Source organism: Olea europaea, unplaced genomic scaffold (genome assembly GCF_002742605.1).
Source record: "Olea europaea var. sylvestris unplaced genomic scaffold, O_europaea_v1 scaffold1853, whole genome shotgun sequence".
Classification (NCBI taxonomy): Eukaryota; Viridiplantae; Streptophyta; class Magnoliopsida; order Lamiales; family Oleaceae; genus Olea; species Olea europaea.
Window position 1 is genome coordinate 13,537 of NW_019236310.1, and position 24,463 is coordinate 37,999.

The following is a 24,463-nucleotide window of genomic DNA, read 5'->3' on the forward strand; positions in this document are numbered from 1 at the left end:
GAATTTTTTACCTTAGTTGTGAAAACCATCATTCTTAACTAATGGAAGAAGGTGAATTGGTAAAAATAATATATATTTTCTAATTAAAATTCATATATAAAAAATAAGTTTATATTTTAATAAGAATATCTTTAAATCCAATTATGGGGAATTGTTCATTTCTATAAATTGGAAATATTTAACCAAAGAAGGAATGGAAGAGGAAATTTAGGATCTTAATTCTACAAATCCAACATTAAAGATAATGTTGTTTAATCTTTGTCTAGATTCAGAGGATGAGGTTGAGAAATAGCATATTATTCAATTCATTTGCACATGACAATATAACATGTCAAACCTATAGAATCTAGAAAGGTAAAGTATCCAACAATCTATAGTGGTCATTGGACACAATAGTAAAAAGATAATTTCTTATGTTAATCTTTCTTAATTATTTACTTTATTCTTATTCAGCACATGTGTTTTTATAAGCGTTTTTAGAGGAGGGAAAAAAAAAAGGACGTAGTATTGGCTAGTGTAAGCGTGTTTGACTATGCTAAGAAAGTCTATTTATATAAGTAAATAAATAAAAGAAAAAATAAAACAAAGGTTCACCTTCGTAAGAATTCTTTTCAAAATAAATTCTTTCATTATAAAGGTGAGTTTTTGTAACTTCTAACATGAAATTGAAATAAAGATAATATGATGATTGTAATCGAATTTGCAATTGGAAAAGATAAAATGATGGATAGTTTGAAAAAAAGTTTGAAAACGAGCTCATGTCTAGAAGAGTTGAAACGTTTTAATAATTTTATGACACATGCAGTACATTGTATTGAATAGAATAAGGAAAAATCCAAGTGTACGTACAAATCATTGTCAGAAGTTTCATAGAAATCCCACACGGTGATGGGTCCCATGCAAATATTTTATTCCAAAAAATAAACCACCCATCCCATCAATGTGCGTTATCTGTAGGAGGTCTGTAAAAAAAATTATGTTCATCTAGACTGGTCCATAGAATAAATAAAGATGAGGGAAAAAAAATTTAGACTTCCTTTTTTTTTAATTAAATTCATTGAACCAAACATTTTATTAACGTCACTAGTGAAAGGGAATGGCCAATTGAGGAAATTAATAAAATTTGATATGTACATATTTTACTAATAACAATAATATACGCATGGGTAGTTTTGGGAATACAATAAAATGTTTGAATTTATGCCCCGACACATTACCTGTCTGCACTCAACTCATGGGCAACCGCATCTTTAGCCTTTATTTGGGTACTTAAAAAAAAAATGTATTTTTCATTTTCTTATTTTTAATAATACATTATTTAATAAAATAATATTACATATAAATTTTATTTTTATTTTTATTTTTAACTATATATTCTTCAAAAAATATTATTTCAAAATATATTTGTCTTTAAAATCTATTTCTAAGGGAGTTCAAACAATTTTATTTTTTTTTCTTTTCTCAGTTTGGTCAATTTGGACCTCTCCGACGGCCGACTTTTAATTAATATTTGGACGTTTGCAATATTTCAATTAATGCAATGAGATTTTGCTCTTCCCTTTTTGCAATTTTAGGCTAAACTTTGGCAAATTGAAGACACTTTTTATTCCATACACTAACACAATACCTTTGCATAACTTATTTTTTTACCTACTTCTTAACTTCACATTTATTAGAGTCCACTACATATATATACTTTTTTGCAAAAATGCTATAAATATTACATTTCGAGTCTAAAGTGAATTTTGTGAAAAGCTCTAAAACTATGGTATGAGAAGAGGCTCGACATAATCAAGTTTCAATAAGAACCAAACGATGTATCAATAATGGAAATTTTCATTTGTATAGAATGATCCTTCACAGAACCATTAAAAATATTCACGTGGAGGTGGGGCCCAAATACGAATAAAATATTGTCAAAAAAACCTCACCCACCCCCATTGTATGTATTCTGTAAGCTTTCTGTACAAGAAGCAAGACTCATCAGTAATCAATAATAATTATTTATGTGAAATCAGAAGCTTCATGTGCCATTATGAGACTGAATTAGACCTCAACGGACTTGTTTAGCTTTAATCCGGTCCGATTATTTTGATGTTATATAAAGAAATTATGAAGTGTAAACTGTTATTTAACCTTTATGAAAATATTAATTATTTCAAAGTGTATCAATTAATGTCACTTCATATAAATTAATCAGATTTTTTTTTTTGGGGGGGGGGTTTAAGATTTGTACATAGTTGTATATGTTAATAAAGTATATGATTGACCAAGCAATATGAACCGATTTAAGATTTGATTTTATAAGTAGAACTCTGATTCCCAATTTTGAAACTCAAAATTAACTAATATGATCTAAATTGTGTTAGATTCACACGAGCTCTTAAAAAATTATTTCGACCAGAAATTAAAGCAACTTTTTTGTCAAAAATATGCAGTAGAAATTCATGAAATTATTACAGAAGATCATGTTGAAAAATTCTAAGTTTCAATTCAAAAAGTGCCCTGCCTAAATAAAGATGAATACTTCACCAAGAAGAAAAGTAAATTATAGGGAAAAAAAAAAAAAAAAAAACAAACATGTATGGACAAGTTATTGGGGAAATTGAGACAAAGAAAAGGTGTGCAAGTGGAAGTAAATGGACCTCCACATAACTTGGTTGACAAGGAAGGAAGGAAATAAAGAGTGGAATGAAATTTTCTTGCGAATAAAATAATTGAAAATAATTAGTGACTTGTGAGCTCTTGAATTAGCCGATGAGCTAGCGATCTTGGCAAATAAATGTTTCGACTAGACGTATTGGATGATTCAAGTAATTTTCGAACTATTAGTTTCATGAATAGTTACATTTTTTTTTAATTTTTAATTTTTAATTTTTTTTTTACAGTGGAAAATTGAAATGAAAAATAAACAAAGAGAGAAATTATATTTGAATAACAATTGAATATGAAGAAAGTAAGATTACATAACGATTTTAATAGATAGTTGGACAGTTTGAGTTATTGATAATTGGTTGTGCAGATGTTATAGAAGATTGTTGATCAACTTGTTATTTGTAACTTCGTCTTCCTCAAATTGATAAAAAATGGGCTTAGCACACAAGTCGTAACCATGCTTCTAAATACACTCATATAGGGATGGCCTTGACTGTAGACAGAATAAACATCCCCTTTAGGTCCTGCGTATGAGAGAATGCAAATCATGTGTGTGTGTGTGTTTATATATATATGACGTTCATGTGATTGTACTTAAAGCATCTCTAAATTATGTGGACGATTTGCATATACACAGAAAGATTTACAAAACACATAATTATCAACACAAACAATTTGAGAGTATTGGTGGAACCAGATCAACCAAATATTGAACGATGCTAAAGAAACCTAATTATTAACATGAAGTATATAACATAATGTACGGTAGAATAAAAGAGAAGGCAGTTATCAGCCCATTAGATGGGCAATTATTAAAAGGTTGCATTCGATATGAGCAGTCACTGTCATTTTTTTGGATGGTTTGATTTGAAAGAAGGGATTAGGCACTGTGTATCTTTGTTTGATGATCCACTTCAACTACATATTTAAAAGCCAAAGAAAAAAAGATTAAAATGTAATTATTTATGTTATATAAAGGTTGAATCACAATCTTGAGGGCTCCACCATCCCACTCCTAAGGCTTTGTGATGGAGGTAAATCACGAGATGTGCCCCAACAGATTAAGGAATAAGATTTATATGTACACTGCGCCTACAAGAAGTCCAATTTCATGTCTCATGAATCAAATCCCCCCCACTGCTGCTACTAGCAAAATATGAGATAACCTCACTTATGATTATATTCAGCCACTACTTTGTGAGGATTAAAATTTGATTTTTTAATAAATTTTGATAAAAATTGATAAGACATGTGGTTGAAAAGTTGTGGATCACATAAAACGCGTAGTTAAAATTAATTTTTGATTTTAACTTGAATTAAAATTTTAATTTCTACCAAACAGGGACTTAGTATTGTATATATGGGAAAGATCGATGTAGTCCTATCCAAATAAACACAATCAATCTCACGAAGTTGGAGCCATCGATTGACCACCTTCAAAAAAGGTCAACTGACCACTCCAAGGGTCAGTCGATTGACCACGCCTTATGTTGAGATGGTAATTCCATGTAGTTTAATGTCTTACACAGCCCAACATTTTGATCTCACACTTAATAACGAAAAGGAAAGTGATCATCCTACTCGTCGAATTTTCAAAAGGATGAAATGTGCCTCTCAAGACACCAAATGGCTGCTATAAATATATACACTCCCATAGACATCAGGTTTGCAGAGTATCACATGGTTTCCATCATTGAGGATAGATCGCGAAACTATAGAGTTTGTTTGGAAGTGATTTTGAGAATTGATTTTTTGACCTTTAAGAGAAAAGTGAGGTCCACTTGTGAGAGAAGAAGTCAAATATGACAACTAAAATAATGAAATAACGGTCAAAAAATCAATTTTTTGAACAAAAAATTCACTCCCAAACAGACTGATAAGTTAATCATCAACTTTAACCTATTCGATGGCTAAGAATCAACTTGCTACCTAGAGCCTTAAGCTCCAAAAAAGCCATCATTGATAGATGGTAATACGTCACTATCCAAAGAGCAGATACTAGCTGGCTCATGTGGAAACACCTCTTCTACAAAGTCCAAAAATAATGGCACAAAGTACCAAACCTCACTGCTATGTAAATGTTGCCTTAGATATACACCTTGGTGACCACATTTTTCTTACCCATCATCAAAAAATTCTAAATGTATTTCACTTGATGGATATGTATGAATTCATGGCAGACGGGACTGAAAAATGTGCTCGAAAGCAACCCATGCTCGACTAGTGTGTAATGTGCGAGAGATTTCGAGTTGTTGAAAATATAATTGTCTCTTGAATTTTAATTCTTAAACGAGACAGTTCAATATGGTGTTAATGTAAATAATTTTTCCTTTTTTTAAATTCAGTAATCGCCCTCGTCCATCATATATTGCTATAAAAAAGAATGAAAAAGTTCCAGCTCCCCATTGGGAGAAATTGGGATCCAATTCAAATATTTTTAGCATTAAGAAGATCCCTATACTTTCATTTTAGTGCAAGTAGGTCCTTATTTGATACAAAACTTAAATAAATCGTCGAACAATCACCTTCCTATACATGACCACTTAAGAGAGAGAGTTATAAGTTATTCGATTAAGCTCATATTTGGCCCTATTTTTTAAAATTCATTTTTAATCACACGTTCTTCTAAATAAAATAATTTTACACGTGAATTCAAATTTTTTCTTATTTTTAATCACGAACTGTTCAAAAAAATAAAAACATATTTCACAAATTTTATTTTAAAAAAATTATCTACCAAACATGACTAAATCTGTAACATACGTGTTGATCGTGTTGACTGTCGAAAGCGTCAAATAAATGAACTAAATTCCATCCAATCTTACTGACTTCTCAAAACTTGGACACAAAGAGCTTCAAATTTAATTTTCATTTATTGTGGACGGATCGATTCAACAATAATTGGTATTATCCGTGCGTGTAGGGGTGGGACAGGGTAGAGAAATAAAGGTGGATAAAAGCAAGGAAGATATGCACTCTTACCTAACAATACAAGTGTTTTGAGTGAGTCAAAAACGACAGTTTCCATCTTCTGATTGGATTGATTCCCGTTTTGTTCGTATTTATTAAGGATTTTTCTATTCTGCCAGGGTTTGCTAACAGGTTTTGAAGCCAGATGTTGATGTGTCAAAAACTGTGTGATTGTTTTGTTTGTGTATTTTCTAACTGTCCAATCATCATGTGACACGTGTATCTGGATTCAAATCCTGAACTTATTCCCTGTCATTATGGCACTGCTCATTTATTAATTAGCCTTGGGCCCTCAAGTAGACAATTGAAAATGAGATTTGCGGGTGCACTACACCCTCATCTTATAGTAGGATTCTCCCCCCTAATCCCAACCCACGCCACCCCACCCCAATAATTTAAGGAGACACTTTCTTTTGTCGTCTCGATTGTAAAAGTTCTCGTAGACAGTACTAAACAATACAATATATAACGACAATCGAACTAATTAGATATTAAACGAGTGTATTTTTTTTAATTTTAGTTTAGTTTATTTAGCGTCGTCTTTCACCATAATAATTTAAGGAGGAGGCACTTTCGTTTGTCGCACGATCATAAAATTTCACCCAGACAATATTAAGAGAATAACATATTACATTCTTGATGAATCGAGCAGTGTAGAGAAAGTCGAGATGGTTCACTTTTATGAAATAAGAGTAAATTAAACACAACAAAATGACAATCGAACAAACTAGATTTTAATTGAGTGAGAATTATAAAGAGAGAGAGAGAGAGTCTTTTTTTTTCTTTCCTTTCCCTAATAGGCAAGACACTGTATCTTTATGAAAACTGAAAACAAAGTTCTATTCATTTGAGAACTGAGATTGAAGGCTTTAGTAATATAATTCTAACACTTAAAAGTGCTGGCAGTTTGTGGGTCTTAAATAAATCAGCCGGTTGGATGGTTTTTTAGAAGGATTTTTAATAAGAGGGCTTAGGAGACTAACCAAATCGAATTTTGGGCCCGGTTCCTAGTTTTTTTGGATGAACCGGCCGATCCGATCATCTCTTTAAAACATTGATAAAAAGACCTTTCATCTTTTAGTTAGTCTTTTACACCAAATTTAAATATATTAATGTTGACGTTGTTTGGTGAAGTTCAAGAGATCACCAAAAAGTTACCTAACTATATATTAATTTTATTAAACGGTATTCACACTAACTTATTAAGCCCTTGTTTGTTTCTCATTTTTTTTTATTAAAATGAAAAATATGATCGTTATCCATCACATCAAACCACCAAATTTGAATTTCTATATCTTGTGTGGAGCCTATAACGATTATATTTTTTATTCTCATTTTTGCAAAAATGGAAAACAAATGCCCCCTATTTACCAACTCGTTGGCTGGTGGTTTTTCTAATGCCCACAAAAAAAATAAAAAAAATGAAAAATCGTTTATTTGATAAAGAAAAAGTAATTAAATATTTTCTCATTTTATAGTTCTGTTAGAATAGTTATTGCATCAACGTATAGAGAAGGATAATTTAAAAGTCAGCAAAAATAAAATTAAAAGATAATAAAGAAGAAAGATACAATTTTTTATATGGGACGGCGAAGAAAATATTTTTTAATTCCTTGTATAAAAGTGATTGGCGTATTCATTTTTATTAGTAAAATATGAATATAAAATTTGGAAGAATCTTGTGTGAAAGTGGTTATTTGAGACTCATTTTTTCTTAAGTTCACTTTGAACTCATATTCTCCCGTTTGGCTTCCATCATTTGAAATTATAATGGTTCGAATAGCACTTTTTTAAAGAATATGTGATTAAAAAAAGATTTTGGGATTACACATATTATCATTTTACTGAAAACATGTGTGATTGATAAGAAGAAAGATAAAAATAAATTATAATTTTAATGGAGGCCAAACATAGATTCATTTTTCAAAAATTCACTTTCAAATAAGTACTAATTATTATTGGACAGTGAATACTGGATGAGAGTAGACCTAAATTGTACTTGTTGACAAAACAATTAATTTTGTAGTTGATTTTAAATTTATCGAAAAAAGCAATTATTATTGTTGTTCAAATTACTTATCTTATAAACAGTGAACATGGTCTTTGGAGGATTCAAGTCGAATCTCGTCGGGGAGATCCCATGGTGGTGCAAATGAAAAGTTCAAGAATTAAACATTTTTCATAGAAAGAAGTTGACACCCCATTTGACATTCACTAACGTGAGGATGCGGCCCGTTTGAATAAAAAAGAAAAAAAAAGGCCAAAAAATGTTCCTCTATTATGAGTATGCTTTCAAACCCTCCCTGGCAGCGCAGGTTCAAAGCTCAATTATGGGACCCTCTGCAATGGAAGTCAGCATTGAAAACAAGTATAATTTTCTTTTCCTTATCTTAACCACCAAGTATTGATTCAAAGGTCAATGTTGTTTTCCATTAGGACTTTAAAAAAAGAAAAAATCAAATGTCTTGGTGTATATTTTAGGCTACAACGAGACAGTGCGAAGGATGTTAGGATTTTCTTACCATGATATAAATGAACATAGATGAATACAATATAGGGACATAAGTGTGACGTGAGAAGAGGACCTCTACCAGGCCTGGTAGAGGAGCTTAATTCTCCAATCAAATGCATGAAAGATGAAAATAGTAAATAAAAAGATATTAACTTCTAAGAAACTTTCTAAGTACTCTTCGATAAGTAAAGAATTTTTTATAAATAATATATATATATTTTTTAACATTTTAGCCCCGATCGTGCTTCTCTGCCAAAACTTTATCAGATTTGGATAAAAATTACTTTTAGAACTCATTTTTTAATTGAATAAAGCTTCTTGTACATTTCACATTGTACATGAAGTTTGACATACTTAGGAAATTCAAAATGTTGTTGGTGAAAAAATGTGTAGTTTTTAAAAACTATCTAATCATACTACAACACGTGACACAATATTTAATTTGGTGTCAAATAAAATGTACAAGTAGCATGATTATTTTTAATTGCACGACATCTGATAAGTTTCAAACAAGGTACTGTAGCATAAATACTATTGATTGTACATTGCCAAATATGACCTTTAAAAATAGTCAAACATGACGATTGATCGAAATGTGTACGAGTAATCAAACACTTAAAAGGAGCAACATAGACTTTTTCCCTATTGAACGTTGTTTCAACGAGGAAGTAATTGAATTCCATGCAGCTTTCTCTCCACCCGGGGACCATTAATTTGATGGAAAAACTTAATTTTTTTGCAAAATATAGCTTGTTTGGTTTTGATTAAAATCTAATTTTAATTTAAGTTGAAAACAAACAATCAATATTAATCGCATATTTTATGGGTCCTGCAATTTTTCAACCAAACACTACAAAATTTCTTTACAATTTATTAAAAAATCTAATTTTAATACCTACTAGACACACTCGTAGTGAGTCGGACTACACCAAATAAAATTGAACTGAGACCCGGAGCATTCAAATATGACAAGTTGTTGTGTCAATTCAACGAATTGAACCTGCCAATTAATAATTAATATGAGGTGTGGTGGAAAATTTGAGGGAAGCCAGCCTCAGGTAAACCCTACCCAATAATTCTCATATGAGATTGATTTGTACGTTCTCGGAAGTTAACAACTTGTTTGTCAGAGATTAAAATCTAAACATTCAATATTAATCACATTTTTTTATACATCTCACAACTTTCCAACTACATATTTTAAAAATTTTCATCACAATCTACTAAAAAATTTAATTTTAATCCTAACCAAACACTCTAAATTAACTAGCAAAATTGACGGCCATATTTGGATAATTTACACAATATAAATAGAAAATTAACAAATTATATAGGAAGGTCTTATGTGTTGCAGAAATTTACAATTTGCCATCAATTTCTTACCGTCGATATGGAGGAAGTCGACCTTTTTAGTCAAAAATATCCAATCGTCAGGTTTGGGGGCCAAGTTTCAATTTTTAATGATGAGTTTGTCTACATTTTCACACTTCTAAATTATTCATAAAATTAAAAAATACATTTAAAATTTCTTATGTAGACATCTATAGAGATTGCTTTTAAAATCAAAGTATTTGTGTGAAAGTAGTTGTTTGAAAAATGGTTTTTTGAAAAAATGTGTGGTCAAAAAGTAAAAAAATTTATCGAAGAATATGAAAAATGATTTTTCTTTAAAGCTATAGAAAAATGTAGTTGAAAATGAATATAAAAAAAAAAAAGATTTTCAAATAATCACTTTCGAACAAGGATTAGATCTATGGCTGGACAAAACTCCCGAATCGAGTTGTTCTTTTTAAATTAAATGCCCGAATTGGTATCTGAATCGAGAATCGACGGGTTCGGTTCGGTTCGCTTTTCGATTCTAAATCAAAAGCCGAATAAGAACCTAATCACCTACATTTTTTTAATTATTTTATTTTTAAAAAGTCAAATTATTTTATTTTTTTAAATAAATTTGCTAAATATTTAATTTAGCTCAAACTCAAAAATATGATTTTCCTACTTCTAATTTTCAATTCAAAACTAATTTAATCAAATTGACCTAAAATTTATCCAAATCTGTTATTCTATCGTAGTGTCGTTTTTACCGTTCTGAAAAAATCGAATTGAAACTCGACAACACTTCTCTTAATTATTGTGAACTCGCTATCGTCATCTTCCTATAATTTTAGCAATCAAATCTATGAAAAACTTATCAAAGAGAGATGCAAAAAACACAAAAGATTGGATTTCTAAGAATTAGATTGAATATATCATTAGTTGAATTAATGTAACTTTATAAATATTAAAAAATTTAATTATAATATGAAAACTGAAAACCGAACCCGAACGGTTTTATAATTAAATTTTGATTCGACGATTCCACTTACTAAATACCCGAAAATTTTGGGTCCGATTTGATTCTCTTTAAAATCGAATCGAATCAAACCATATTCGGTCCTAATTAAATCTTGAAATTATCCTAATGGAGCACCATATTTTTAAAATAAGAAGGTATACTTCTATACAAGGAGATGTAGGGAGGGATTATGTGATGATTTATCCAATTTTCAATTTCTTTGATGGCCACCTTTTTCAGTCAAGCTCTAATCACGCTTGTAAAATTTAATTAAAAAAAAATTAAAAATAAGATTTTGCCTTCTCTATTTGAAGTATCTCTAAATAATCTCGAGTCCACAATAAAAAATATTACAAGGGTGGTTAGTGAGGATTAAAATTAGATTTTCAATATAAACTTTTGAAATATGTGATTGAAAAGTTGTGAGTCTCATAAAATATGTGGTTAAAATTTAATGTTAATTTTGAATTGAGATTTTAATCCAAAACAAACAGGGCTATATTTATAAAATGAAACATGTGTATCACGTTATGCAGACTGATGCATGCCATGACGTACATAGCAAGCTTTGCAATTAGGTTTGGACAAAAAAAATCGAAAAATCGATCAAACCGAATCGACTCGGATCAGTTTGGATCGGTTTGACATAAGCAATTGGTTTGGATTGGTTTGGTTATCTTTTAAATAAAATCATTGTGGTTTGGTTCAGTAGTGGTTTAAAGCATCATAGCGCTGGTTAATGGAATCAACTCAATTCACTTTCATATTTACCATTTTTTAAGAAAAATAAAAATCAAAAGACAAACCATAATCTCATAATTATATCACGATTCCCTTCAATTTATGATATTGCCCGTAAATAATAGTATTGAAAATCTCCTTTCACAAGCTCGTTATATTATACTTATTTTTTTTTCCTACTCAAACAGTTAAGCTACATAATGTATAAAAATGCAACAAAATTCTTAAGTTTTCTGCTTATTTGTCTCTAGTAACCCGATTTTATTTGTTAGTTAATAATTTTGTAATATAATTTGTTTTTGTAGTCTAATTGAGCCCAAAATTTGGACAATTTTTTTTTTAAAAATCAATTTGGAGTAAAAGCTCAAATAAACAAATCAAACCGAATCAAACCGATTTGATTTGATTCGGTTTGATTTATGAGTTAGTGTGGGTAGGTTTGGGTTGAAATTCTCCCAAACTGACTAATTTGATTTTGATTTTAGGTTGGAATAGAAATCAACCCAAACCAAATTGCACCTAAGTCTATTTGCAATATTTGGAAGTTTTTGTGGGGGAGGATGATGCAGAATTCAAAGAAATATTCAATATGATACTTAATTAGAATGCCTATTTGTTGAATATATGTACTATGAATCTAGGTGTGGCCCCCTTGACAAATTATGCACTTGTTTGGCCCCATTCTTTTTTCCTTTTTCCGTCTTATTTTCAACCACACAATCTTTCAAAAAATAAAAAAAAAACACTATTTCAAACATTAAAACTTGGAAAAAAGAAAAATGAGGGCCAAACAGGGGCCATAAGTATATTGCTTCTCTAAGCATCACAAATTTAAAATCAATTTTCTTTCTTTCCCCAAGATTTTGTAATCAAAATGTGAAAATTACTGAAAAAGATTGATTCTTAATTCAATTATTAGCTTATAGCTTAAGCTTGGAAAATGGATATATTGATGTCTATTGTTGTGCTAGCAAGGATGGTTATGGACCATATAAATAGACAGATTAGTTGCAATTATGTATTGAGTTATGTTAGTTTTGACTCGAAATTATCATTTTTCTTATTTTAGGTGACTGTCTAGCACGAAAATTAGTAATGAAATAAATAGAGTGACGAAACAAACTTAGTGTAATTGATCTAAAATTTATTGTTACCATTACTATGATATCATCTTTATATTAAATTCAATAAGGGAAAATAAAACTATCATGTTGTCCAATACTCATCGACCTCGATTTGATCATTATTCATTGAGTCCAATCTACATTTTTCATTTTGTGGACGAACAAAGGTAAGTGACCATGTTCGGTTCAAGCAAACTCTCCAATATTGTACAAGCTTTTATAAATAAAATGTAACTAATTATTGAACATTAACAAACTATTACAAGGACAATTTTCATCGTTAGTTTGTAAAAGAAACAAATGTTTAATGTCTAATTCAATAAATGAATTATTATTTTAACCAAATAAGAAATGTTTGATCAAGCACTTACCAATCAATTTCGTTATGTTCATAAAAATTTGTTAAAATTAAACAACTAATTAAGTTTTTTCGATGCACACAGAGGGAAAAAAAATATATAAATAAGGGTTTTTTTTTTTTTTTTTTTAATGCATGGATGTGATAATAAAGTTATATTGGAGTCCAACATCGATGAAGCTAGTCGAGATTTTTTTGGACTTAATATTTCTAACCTGCTTAAAAATTCTTTCTAGAACACTATCATGTAAATGATTTGTGTCAAATTTTTAATTTTTATAATTTTATGCCATTTCATTTTAATTTTGAGAAATTTATAAAATTGATTTCATATAATTTGTTGTATTTACATATTTGTACTTTATAAATTTATATTATACACACTATATTTTAGAGTATGGTAAGGGAAAAAAAAAACTTTTGCTAAGGATTAATTTGGTATTGTAGCGCTTTTAAAATAATCACTTTTTGATGTGTATGTTGTGTATTTCTAAATCAACATTCTACCGTTTGACAAGCAAAAGTAATTTATTGGTGTGTCGGTATACAATCTCTAAAATGGATAATAATTATAACGATATCCTTTTGTATAGTTGCATTCGTTAATAATATTATAAAATTTACCTTTAGTTATTATAAGAACATGTAATAATATCATATGTTACCTTTAATACATTGGACTTGTAGGAATTTGGTTTCTCTATTTTATTTTTTGGATTATTTATAAACCTAGGATAGAAAATTAATAAATTTAATTAATTGGAGTAAAATTTGAATTTATAATTGGAGAGTTAAAAGCAAAATTTCAAAAGTTACACTTTTGTTGGTTCTAAAAATACGACTTTAGATGTTACATATTTTTCTAAAACAACTTCTGATTATTTGAGAATCTTATATTGAACCCGAAAATCAATCCCAAACAAGACATAAAGAATTGACAAATATGACATGATAAAGTAACAAAATAAGACGATTTGTATTATAATACGAAACACTTTACATACCAAACTTTTAACTCTTGTGTTTATTTCCCAAAAGTTTAATTAGTAATTAATCTTCATCTAACAATTTAACTTTCTTTATTTGAAAGTTAAGAAAAAATCTCACACAGAAATTATCATCTTTCAAAGGAAAAAATATGTAATGAGAAATTAAATAATTAGAAAATAGTATACAAGACGTAACATTAGATAATTTACATGATGTGATTTGTTATTTCGATTAATGATGTGTTTGTCCGTTATATTATTTACAGTGGTATGTTTGCAAATTTTTCTATTTTTTATTGGCAGTGCGTGCTTTATTGTAGCCATTATAAAATACGACATAAAAAGTAGAGTAATGATATTTGATTCACCAATTAAATGGTGTGCTATGTCATCGGTGTTTAACATAAGATAAATACCGATGTTTAGGAGATCATTTTCGATATAAAGTATATGTAAATTTCTCTTTATTTTACAAATTAATTATCTTGTAAGAAGTAAAAAATCACATATTGGCGGTGTTCCATCCAATCCCAATTTGTCAATATGGGCCTATTTTGATTCATGGGGCCTTCTAATTTTGGAGAGAAAATATTAAAATTTTGGGCAGAGTGACGGCTTTGGTCTTCCACCAAATAGCTTCACTTTGCCTAATATGGCCCAAACGGTACACGCAGATACCATACTATAGGGGAAGGTTGAAGGTTCTCTTTCGTCGATGAATATGAAAAAGTTGACTAGTCATAATAAGGAAAAATGTCTAAAATGGCATAAATAAAAATCCTTTTGCAGCAATGTCCATATTAATATGCTGCGATTATAATCGAGATTTCACGTACTATCGTGAAATGTGTATGTAGTTCAAGGTGTATACATAGATTAGCTTATTTAAGAAGTCGTCTTCCTTGATTCACAATTGAAACTTCGATCACTAAAGAACACTAATTTACTTCACGCTGCAATCGCATATTCCAACCAACTTGTAATGTCCTTTATCTTGCAAGCTTATGGATCAATATACGTTTGGGAAGCTAAACAATTTTCGAGGTAATGAAATTTATTTTTACTTACATCTCCGATTAGTTAAATGTCAAAGAAGAATAAGTTTTATCCTTTAGGTTGTCGATCGAATATAAGTGCATGTGAGTTTTATAACGAATGACAAGATTTTTAGTGTGTTGTATGTCATTTGATGAGTTATTACAAGAAACGGTTATATAAAAATTCATCAACATAATCATTTTTGCAATAGACGTTCTAATTTGATCTTTATTTGAAATCGAAATGCTCGAGTTTGTTATTGTCTCAAACTATGCAACAACCAAACATTTTTAGATATAATAGACTGAGTTATTTAACAAATTCGCCTCTCCCTTTCTAAGGAAATTCACTAATGGAAAATGTCTTAGACCACTATCTTCTACTTTTAGAAGCTTGTAATTCTCATTTCCAAGGTGAAGCCCAAAGGGATCACGAAGTGATCTATATTATTTTGTGTTTTTAGGGAAGTATTTGTCAAAATACAATAACAATTGAAGTCTTGTCTTAGTAGAGGCGTGTTAGAACATATGGAATCGGATTTTGAAATTTATCTACATGACAAAGCTTCGTCAATAGAAAATGAAAATCGGAATAGCGATGAAGGCTATTTTTAAAAAGTGCTAAAATCTGTGCTTTAGTTATTTTTGAATGAATGAATATAATGTGCATTCAATAAATCTGAAATATTGAAAGTTCGTCATACCAATATCAACAGTTCAAAGGTTTTGTCCAGTTCTCTGGGAAAGTATCTGTGAATCCTACGAAATGTGTGATTAAAATTAAATTCTGACTTTAAAAAGTTATTTTTTTGTTCTTTTTTTAAATGAAACACAAACAAGTCAATATTTTCGACAAGAAATGAACATTATTAGTAGTTAATTTTCAATAGTCGATACTCTCTCTACATGAACAATGAATATTGAATTTGAGTTCTCCGTTTGTTCACGCTTGATCGTATCAATGTTAGAAATTTATCTTCTATCAATTTAAATTTAGATAAAACGGCTTAATATGATAACAAAATGAGGCTAAAAACTCCATTTTAAATCTATGTAATCTTTATTTTAATAAAGAGCGTCTCTGTTTGATCCCATTGGGAGAAATAAATTTTGTAATACTTATTATTATTATATTTTTAAGGACGCGTGGTCAAAAGGTAGAATTTTTTACTTTAAATTTATATGTAAAATTATTTTATTGAAATATTGTATGATATGAAATGAATTTGAGGAAAAATTAAATTTTGAGGGACGTCGACAGAATTATTATGGAAGGTAAAATGACGAGAGAGCCTCAAGTCTTTCTTCTTTTTCATCTCTTGAATTGGATCAGTCGAAAAATATTTAAATACTCCCCCATTTTCGTACTTCGTTGGAGAAAAGGACTCCAAAAATTCCAAAAGCAAATCGGAGAGCCCAAAAATTTTAGGGTTTTTCTAATTTCAAAATCATCGAATCTCAGGTTCAATCCATCTTCTCCTTTTCGGAATTTCTCTCTCTTTTTTTATGTTTTAAATATTATTCCCAAATCTGACTTGCAGCCGAAGAAATTAATCGAAACCTAGCTTTCTCATTGTTCCAGAACAAATCTTATCTCAGTCGCCTTTTCATATCAATTCCAGGTAAAATTTTCATATATCCAGTCGCCTTTTAACAAATCTTACTCTTTTGCTTCTATTATGCTATTTATATTTTTGAAGAAAATGGTCTTCCCGGTTTTTATATCAATAATTTTTATTTCGGTTATTTTTACGTTAATTTCTCAGATTTTTGCAAAGATGACTCAAGATATTGAGATGAAAGAGCAACAACCAGCACTCTCTAACTCACTCTCCACCACTGCTCCCTCAACTTTTCAGAGTAAGTATACTCACATACCTGTATGAATATGCATATTGTTATTTTTATTTTTATTTTTATTTGTATGCTGTGTTTATTTATGGGAGGCACTTTTTTTTTTTTTTTTTTTTTTTTTTTTTAAATTAAGATTTGAAGGAGATAGCGGCATTGATTGAGGTGGGAGCATATGCCCGCGAGGTGCGGAGGATTGTGAGGGCAATTCGGTGGACGATCCAGTTGAGGAGAAAGCTAAAGGCATCTGTCCTTTCTGCATTTCTCAATCATGTTCTTGTCCCTGGATCTGAGTTACAGTCTCGCTTGTATTCTCACCTTCCCAAGGTAAGAAGGTTATTTTTTCGCTAGGATCAGTTTATTATCAGTGGAAATGTAGTCTATGAATTGATTGTTCATAAATGGTAGCCTAATCTGTGTTCATTAATAAGTTATTCATCATATATGAATTCACCGTATGATCTATTTTATCGCTTTGTTACATTGTAGAGGAGATAATGGTCACTATATTGTATTGCGCATTCCATCACATTTATAAATTTATATGGTGTGTTACTGTACTATTTTAGGCTTTAATTGGAAATGATAATACCGGCACGTACACTTGCTAACTCGTATAGTTTGTTGTCGTGTGTGCTCATGTGGATTATATCGTTAATATGGTGCTGGAAAAATAGTAGGGTAAGTAAATCTAGGATTGCATTTCATGGAGAAATTTCTGTTTTTTTATCACGAGATAATAACATGGAGCAATGGTTGATGTGTGAGAATGATATGGTAAGGAGATATGATTGCCCTGTTTTACCAGATTTAGTGTTTCTTGCAGGAGGATGAGCAGGATATGGAACTGGATACCGCAACATCTGCAACTCAAGCTCCTGCAAAACACCCTTTACCAGAACTTGAAGTCTATTGCTGTTTGCTTGTTCTAATATTTCTGATTGATCAGAAGAGATACAGCGAGGTATAGAAATATGATTAGTACTGGCATGAACTTTCTAATGATATTTGAATTGCTACAAATTATCTTTCTGTTTTCATTGTTTCCTTCAGGCCAAGGCCTGTTCTTCGGCAAGCATTGCTCGTCTAAAGAACCTGAATAGGCGAACTGTTGATGTTCTAGCATCCAGGATCTACTTTTACTACTCTCTAAGCTATGAACTTACTGGTGATCTTGCTGAAATTCGGGGGTATGTTATATACATGTATTCTGTTGGCTCTTTCTTTGACAACTAAGCGTGAGAACAAAGCATGCTAATATAATGTTCTAAACAAACATGAGCAGACGGTGCAAGTGAAGTTGAATGTTGTTTTCCCCATGTTTAGCAATATATTATTGGTTTTCTCTTTTATGGTCTTTACATCTAATGGAGACTCATTTATGAACAGTAATCTGCTGGCATTACACCGGACAGCAACATTGCGCCACGATGAGTTGGGACAGGTTTGTCGCTGATCACACATGCAATTCGTTTGTATTTATGGTGGACATATTCTCATGCTTGAAAATGGTCAACTACAGGAAACACTTCTCAATCTGTTACTGAGGAATTACCTGTGTTACAACTTATACGATCAAGCTGAAAAGCTCAGATCAAAGGCTCCGCGGTTTGAAGCTCACTCTAATCAGCAGGTAATTCTCAGTAATCAGTAAAATACTTGGTTAATTTTATGCACATTAATTCATTCTTTTTTGGCTTTTTACCCCTTCTTTTTGTTTGAGAGTTGGCTATGGGGTTGGGGAGAATGCACGCATATGATTCCACGCTATTAATTTCCTATTATTTTTGCGACTCCCTTTTTTGGGGATTGGGATGTCTTCTTCTATTCCAAGTTCATTTGGTATTTTGGTTTGACCTTCTAATTGAGTCGTCAGTTAAACGTGAACATTAGATGGTGTTTGTAATGTTAAAACAAAGAGAAAACAGGTGACAAAAATATTAATATTGTGTTTATGTACAAAAAGGAAAATTGTCGTCTTCTATGTAAGAACCAGAACTATATATCTTACCCAGTCATATAATGGCAGGGTCAAGCATCAGTTTCATGTGAACTTTTAGCCCATATTTGACAACCATTATTTTGGGAAAAAGGAGTTTTGAATAGTGATTTTTAGGAAAATGTGGTTAAAAATTAGGGAAAATTTTGAGTTTACGTGCAGAATATTTATTGTGTAAATGTGTGGTTAAAAATGAGTGTAGATAAAAGAATTTGAAAATAATGGTTGTCAAACAAGGGCTTAGCATGTATCTACAGCTGGTGCCGAACTTGTAAAATGTTAGTGGATGCAATAATCTACATGAAATATCAAAAGGAAAATTGTCTTAGCCAGTCATAGAGATAGTGGCGGGATAAAACATCAGTTTCAAGTGAACTTTTAAAATATATCTACCGCTGGTGCCAAATTTGTAAAATGTTACCACCCATACTGAGCATAGTATATGCAATAATCTACATGAAATACACAAGGTGGTTGTTGATGCAGTTGCATAACTATTTACATGAACAACAACTGTACTTCCATTCCATGAAGTTGTTTAGATTTCCAATCGTTGACTTAGTAATAGAATTACCTCTCTTTTTACTGCTGCTCTTGCTACTATCAGCACAAAAATGATCTTTTGTGTTTTATTGTTCAAGTTTTGTGTTGTAATTTTATTATTTTCATCTGCATCATTCTTGTTTCTCTGGTGAGGCTAGACCAATAATTTGCATACTGAGACGTTTTATTTTTTATTGCTGTCGGATTGTTCTCGCCATGGCTTGTACTCTTTCCAGTTTTGCCGGTACCTCTTTTACCTTGGAAAAATTAGGACAATTCAGTTGGAATATACTGATGCTAAAGAGTCCCTCCTCCAAGCCGCCAGGAAAGCACCTGATGCTGCTCTTGGATTCAGAGTCATATGCAACAAATGGGCTGTAATTGTCAGATTATTGCTTGGAGAGATTCCTGAAAGAACTATTTTTATGCAGAAAGGAATGGAAAAAGCTTTGAGGCCATACTTCGAACTTACAAATGTATGTATGTCTTAAAACTGAAAAAGTTTCCTTACCATCTCAGGAATTCTAGATTTAATAATAACACTTACTTTCTTGTGTTTGATGCAAACCTTGGGCATATTTTTGCCTTTCTTCAAAAACTTGCCTCTATGATGAATGCTTCTACCATCTTATCCTAGAAAAGATCATGTATATTGACTTTGCTACTGGATAATATTTTCTTAATGAAAGCAATTTGTTATATTCTATGCTTATGCAATTGTTTTGTTCATGTGGGTTTTCAGGCTGTTCGAGTTGGAGACTTGGAATTGTTCAAAAAAGTTGCCGATAAGTTCTCCAATACATTCAGCTCAGACCGGACTGACAATTTAATTGTTAGGCTGCGTCATAATGTCATTAGGACTGGGCTCCGCAACATCAGTATCTCATACTCCCGGATCTCTCTAGCTGATGTGGCAAAAAAGCTGAGATTGGATTCTCCAAACCCCATAGCTGATGCTGAGAGTATTGTAGCCAAAGCAATTCGAGATGGTGCAATTGACGCCACATTAGATCATGCTAATGGATGGATGGTGTCAAAGGAGACGGGGGATATCTACTCTACGAATGAGCCTCAGGTTGCTTTCAACTCGAGGATTGCTTTCTGCCTGAATATGCATAACGATGCAGTGCGTGCCCTTCGATTTCCACCTAATTCCGACAAAGAAAAGGAAAGTGCTGAGAAGAGAAGAGAGAGACAACAGCAAGAGCAAGAGCTTGCCAAGCATATAGCTGAGGATGACGACGACGACTTTTGATGATTATTGGCACTTGATTGCGCACCTTACTATCAAATTTCCTTGCAAGGATGTTTAAATTTTCTGAGACTGCGACTTTGTGTTCCATTGTTCATTTAAGTCCAATTATTTGTTTAACCATTTTGTATTAATTGTGGAATCATGCCCTCTTGATTTGTTTTCCTCTAAAAAAGTCTACTTTCTGAACTTGCTGAGTTTCAGTTGAATTATTCTTGCTGTCTTTGAGTGATCCCACGAGTAGTTACTTGATGAGGCTGCTCAGCTGCATGTATAAAAAGTTAACAAGTTTAACAGTTGTTCTGCACGCCCAGGCTCAGAGCCAGGGCTAAATACAAGGGGGGCCAAGTGGCGCCGCCCTATGAATTTCAGCCCCCCTTCCAATAGGGCAGCGCCACTTGGCCACCCTTGTATTTAGCCCTGGCTTTGAGCCTGGGCAAGAAGTATTTTTCCAAGTTTAACACTCCACAGAATACCCCCAACCCCAGGAGACGAGTAAGGATCGATTTTTATGCAAAAATTAGTTCAATACACAAGAAATTGAATGGTCTTTACCAGGGATATGATATCATTTTTCATTTCAAAACATGGTAAATTCTACGAACTCTTTTCATCGCGTGAAGTCAGATGTCCATTCAATGAGATTCAACAGATGAGCTACAGTAGCTCTAAAATCCAGTTACTACTATAGGTACACAGGTTACAAGGGAAGGAAGCAAAATGAAAATCTTCAAACAGTGTATAAGCAACAATGTTTCAGTATTCAGCCAGCTGAATTCAATCCGAAGGACTTGACAATTGTGCTGACTCTTTCAGCAAAAGTTCGGGAAGTTATTTTCTTGCCTGGAACATGAAATGGATTTGAAACTGCATCGACGTAAGCAGCATGGAACCGCCTGAAAAACTATAATAACCAAGAAAATAGGAGGAAAGTTAGCTGCCAAATTATAAAAACTGGAGTTTATCCATGACATGCATAAAATAGCAACTCAAACTATTATACAAAACATTATGTACTTCATAACTAACATTTATGTCCTTGGGATCAGATTTCACTACAAAACTTTGAAAGTAATGCAATATTGCCCAAGCAATGAGGGCACTGTTTAAAAAATTTCAGACCTACTAGATTTCAGTGAAAGCAAGAAAAACACTTAAGTGAGTGCCTGTGATTAATGCATCTGCTTTTCCGTATATTTTGTAGCACTGTTACAAAATCAAATGAAAGAAAGGGATCGAAGCAGAAATTAAGCCCAGGAATTTTCAGAGGACTCTTCATGTGGTATATTAGAACCTCAATATACCCACTATCTGCTAATATGGGTTAAATTAGAAAGTGATAATGTCGAAAAGAGAAGTAAATTCATCACTGCTTTGAAATGCTTACATTTCTCACATCTGCATCTCGGACGTCCAGATCTGTTGTCACCATTATGAACTTCACCTTGGTGTTAGTCAAATAACCATACCTGAAAACAAGCAGACAATGAGAGCCGAGGGCATTTGCAAGTAGAAAGATGAAATTAACACCCTCACAATATTTTCACCCTCAATAATGATAACGTATGAGTTTCGTCCTATACTTCTGTCCTCTCTAATCCAATTTTCATCTGTAAACTTCATAGGGAATTAAGCATAGGAGTATACTTACACTTTGTAGTTTTCTGTTGGATAGAGCAAACCAAGAAATGTTTCACTGAGTGTCGGGGCAGACTTTTTTGGATTGTTCACTGAATAAATAACATGCAGAGTAAAATAAAGAAGGAGAAAAGAAAAGGTAACAGTTGATTTCCAGAAAAATATATTAAGCAAGTTTTACAAATCGACCGTTGATAAATTAGAGCATTTAACACATTCCAATCACCATTTGAGCTCTGATTTAAAACAGTTGGAGCCATTTATCCTGATTAGATATCGTATATTCTACCAAATTACCACAGCTGGACTCATTTAAATCACTTTCACTTATTTGATAATTGATGGACATTTGTATTCTACTCTAGGTTTGGAAACCACATTCCCATTCATTAATTGTTCTCATTGACTACCAATAAGTACAGTCCTCATTTCAATTGGAATATGAATAATGTGTTAAAAGCATACTGAGTAGAACTCTCTCATAAAACAGGTTTGTAAGCAGATGGTTTTCCAATAAACATAAAACCATTAACTGAGTCTTATCTTAGCAATGTGGGACTCAATTAAAGTCATTACATTCCGTCCTTCACTATGGAACCTATATTTACAGCGTCAATATTCCCAGCTAGGTGATTTAATGGAACTGATCCTATACCAGATGTAGCTTCCTTTCGCCCTGTTCGCAACCAGAGTCATCCACCATAAAGGTGTTTGCTCTCATGCTAGTTGTTGCTAACACAGGAAGCCCCTATTTGACAACCATTAAAATGAGTTTTTTGGGAAAAATAAATTTTGGAATAGTGATTTTTTTGAAAAATGTGTGGTTAAAAATTATGAAAAAGTTTTGAGTTTACGTGCAAAATATTTTATTGTGAGAATGTGTGGTTGAAAATGAGTTAAAAAGAGTTTTGTTTTAATGGTTGTCAAACATGGGCTAAATAGAACTCACTCATATAATGGCTTCTGAGTAGAGCTTTTTCAAGTAGTTATAAGCATGAATCAAGCTTTATAGTGATGACTTAATTAGATTCAATTATGTGATCTTGGATCGTAATCAATCTTAGGGTGCCAACACAATGTATATATTACAGATCTTAGTACTAAAAAAAAACTCTCCATTTTTCTTAGAACTAAATAAACTCTCCATCATTTTTTGCCGTAAATGAAATTCATACACATAATTCCAAAGAAAAGCCACAAAATCAAGAGATCTAAACTATTACCTCTCTCGTCAACCACGTCAAGAGAGCAGTGGACAATGTGATGAAGCTTAAGCGCATCATCCGACTCCGTAAAGCTCTGTAGGTACAAAGGATTGTTCTGCCACCACAATAAAATTCAATTATCTATTATTCAGATTCTTATGCACATATCTAAATTAATTATTACAATAATCTGGTGTACAAAGGAGGATTCTTCTGCAACCACAAGAAATTCCCAAAAAAATGTTCAAATTCTTATATACACATCTAAACGAAATTATTAGAGCTTTGTTATATACGAAGGATTGTTGTGCCACCAAGAGATATTCAATAAAAAATATTCAACCTCTTTTATACAGATCTAAATAAAATTATGATAATTATTACAAAAGCTCTGTATGTTAAAAGGATTGTTCTACCACCCCGAGAAATTCAATAAAAATCATTCAAATTCTTATATACACATCTAAATGCAATTACTAAAAATTAAGAGTGATTATTGATACACAGAAATGGAGGGCGGAGCACCTGGTGGCCAACGACTGCGATGCAGACGATCATCTTCTCGTGCAAACGGAGACGACGACGGGGGTGGGATTGATTAACTATGGTTGAGCACTGAGGCTACAGTTGGGTTTAAAATAGGGAAATTTGCACTATTGGTCCCGTATGATTGTGCTGGTAGCATGTTAGACCTCAATCTTTAAAATAAAGCAAGTTAATCACCAACCTTTTTATTGCAGTTGTGTCTCCTTATGGAATGATTGGATTGAGGCAAATGTGATGTAAATTGAACTTGACAGCCCCCCTCATAAGAGGGGGCCTGCGATTTTTTTATTGGGCGTGGGCCCCCTCAACCCCATGTTAAAAAAAAATATTTATAAAATGAGGAAATGTTTAGCTTATATGTTGGATCGTTCGATTTCAATGACAATTATCTTTTGATTTTTGTGAAAAAGGTTTGAAATTTCTTAAAAATTTTTATATTGAAATTTTTAGTTATTGGAGAATATCTACAAGAGTGACATTTGTTTGTCTATCATGTGAATACGAAAACCCCTCTCTATTTTTAGATTTTGAATTTCACAATCAGATGAATAGAATAAAGATTCAAATCTTAATTTTCATTAGTTTTGAAATTCTATCTTGTCTTCATCATGAGTAATTTTCCATGGCTAACAATAATTTCAACTTTGCATACAAATGCGTTTTTCAATTCGCTTTTTCCCTCATAGAGAAAATAAGCAATGTAGTATA

General features: G+C 31.7%; 2 protein-coding genes across 2 annotated transcripts; one reads left to right on the forward strand and one right to left on the reverse strand.

Moving 5' to 3' along the window:
- The first annotated feature begins 16,031 nt into the window (after positions 1-16,031).
- On the forward strand, positions 16,032-20,566 carry LOC111378690 (probable 26S proteasome non-ATPase regulatory subunit 3). The gene is made up of 10 exons (XM_023001919.1): positions 16,032-16,183; positions 16,263-16,343; positions 16,488-16,581; positions 16,709-16,899; positions 17,399-17,536; positions 17,626-17,762; positions 17,962-18,016; positions 18,095-18,205; positions 19,351-19,590; positions 19,857-20,566. The coding sequence occupies exons 3-10, from the start codon at positions 16,500-16,502 to the stop codon at positions 20,367-20,369; spliced, it is 1,467 nt and encodes a 488-aa protein (XP_022857687.1). The 5' UTR covers positions 16,032-16,183; positions 16,263-16,343; positions 16,488-16,499; the 3' UTR covers positions 20,370-20,566.
- A 334-nt stretch (positions 20,567-20,900) lies between these two features.
- On the reverse strand, positions 20,901-23,833 carry LOC111378691 (trafficking protein particle complex subunit 2-like protein). The gene is made up of 5 exons (XM_023001920.1): positions 23,735-23,833; positions 23,228-23,324; positions 22,018-22,096; positions 21,754-21,835; positions 20,901-21,270 (listed from the first exon to the last, which is right to left on the reverse strand). Exons 1-5 carry the CDS (start codon positions 23,765-23,767, stop codon positions 21,130-21,132), a joined length of 432 nt encoding a protein of 143 aa, XP_022857688.1. The 5' UTR covers positions 23,768-23,833; the 3' UTR covers positions 20,901-21,129.
- Between the last annotated feature and the right edge of the window lie 630 nt (positions 23,834-24,463).

Excerpts from the sequence above, each read along its gene's own strand:
- LOC111378691 (XM_023001920.1), bottom strand. The coding sequence starts at position 23,767 with ATGATCGTCTGCATCGCAGTCGTTGGCCACCAG. Across the intron at positions 22,097-23,227 it reads TGACGTGGTTGACGAGAGAG|TGAACAATCCAAAAAAGTCT; the intron begins GTAATAGTTTAG and ends TTATTTATTCAG. Across the intron at positions 21,271-21,753 it reads GAGATGCAGATGTGAGAAAT|TTTTTCAGGCGGTTCCATGC; the intron begins GTAAGCATTTCA and ends TGGTTATTATAG.
- LOC111378690 (XM_023001919.1), top strand. The coding sequence starts at position 16,500 with ATGACTCAAGATATTGAGATGAAAGAGCAACAACCAGCACTCTCTAAC. Across the intron at positions 18,017-18,094 it reads GCCACGATGAGTTGGGACAG|GAAACACTTCTCAATCTGTT; the intron begins GTTTGTCGCTGA and ends GGTCAACTACAG. Across the intron at positions 19,591-19,856 it reads CATACTTCGAACTTACAAAT|GCTGTTCGAGTTGGAGACTT; the intron begins GTATGTATGTCT and ends GTGGGTTTTCAG.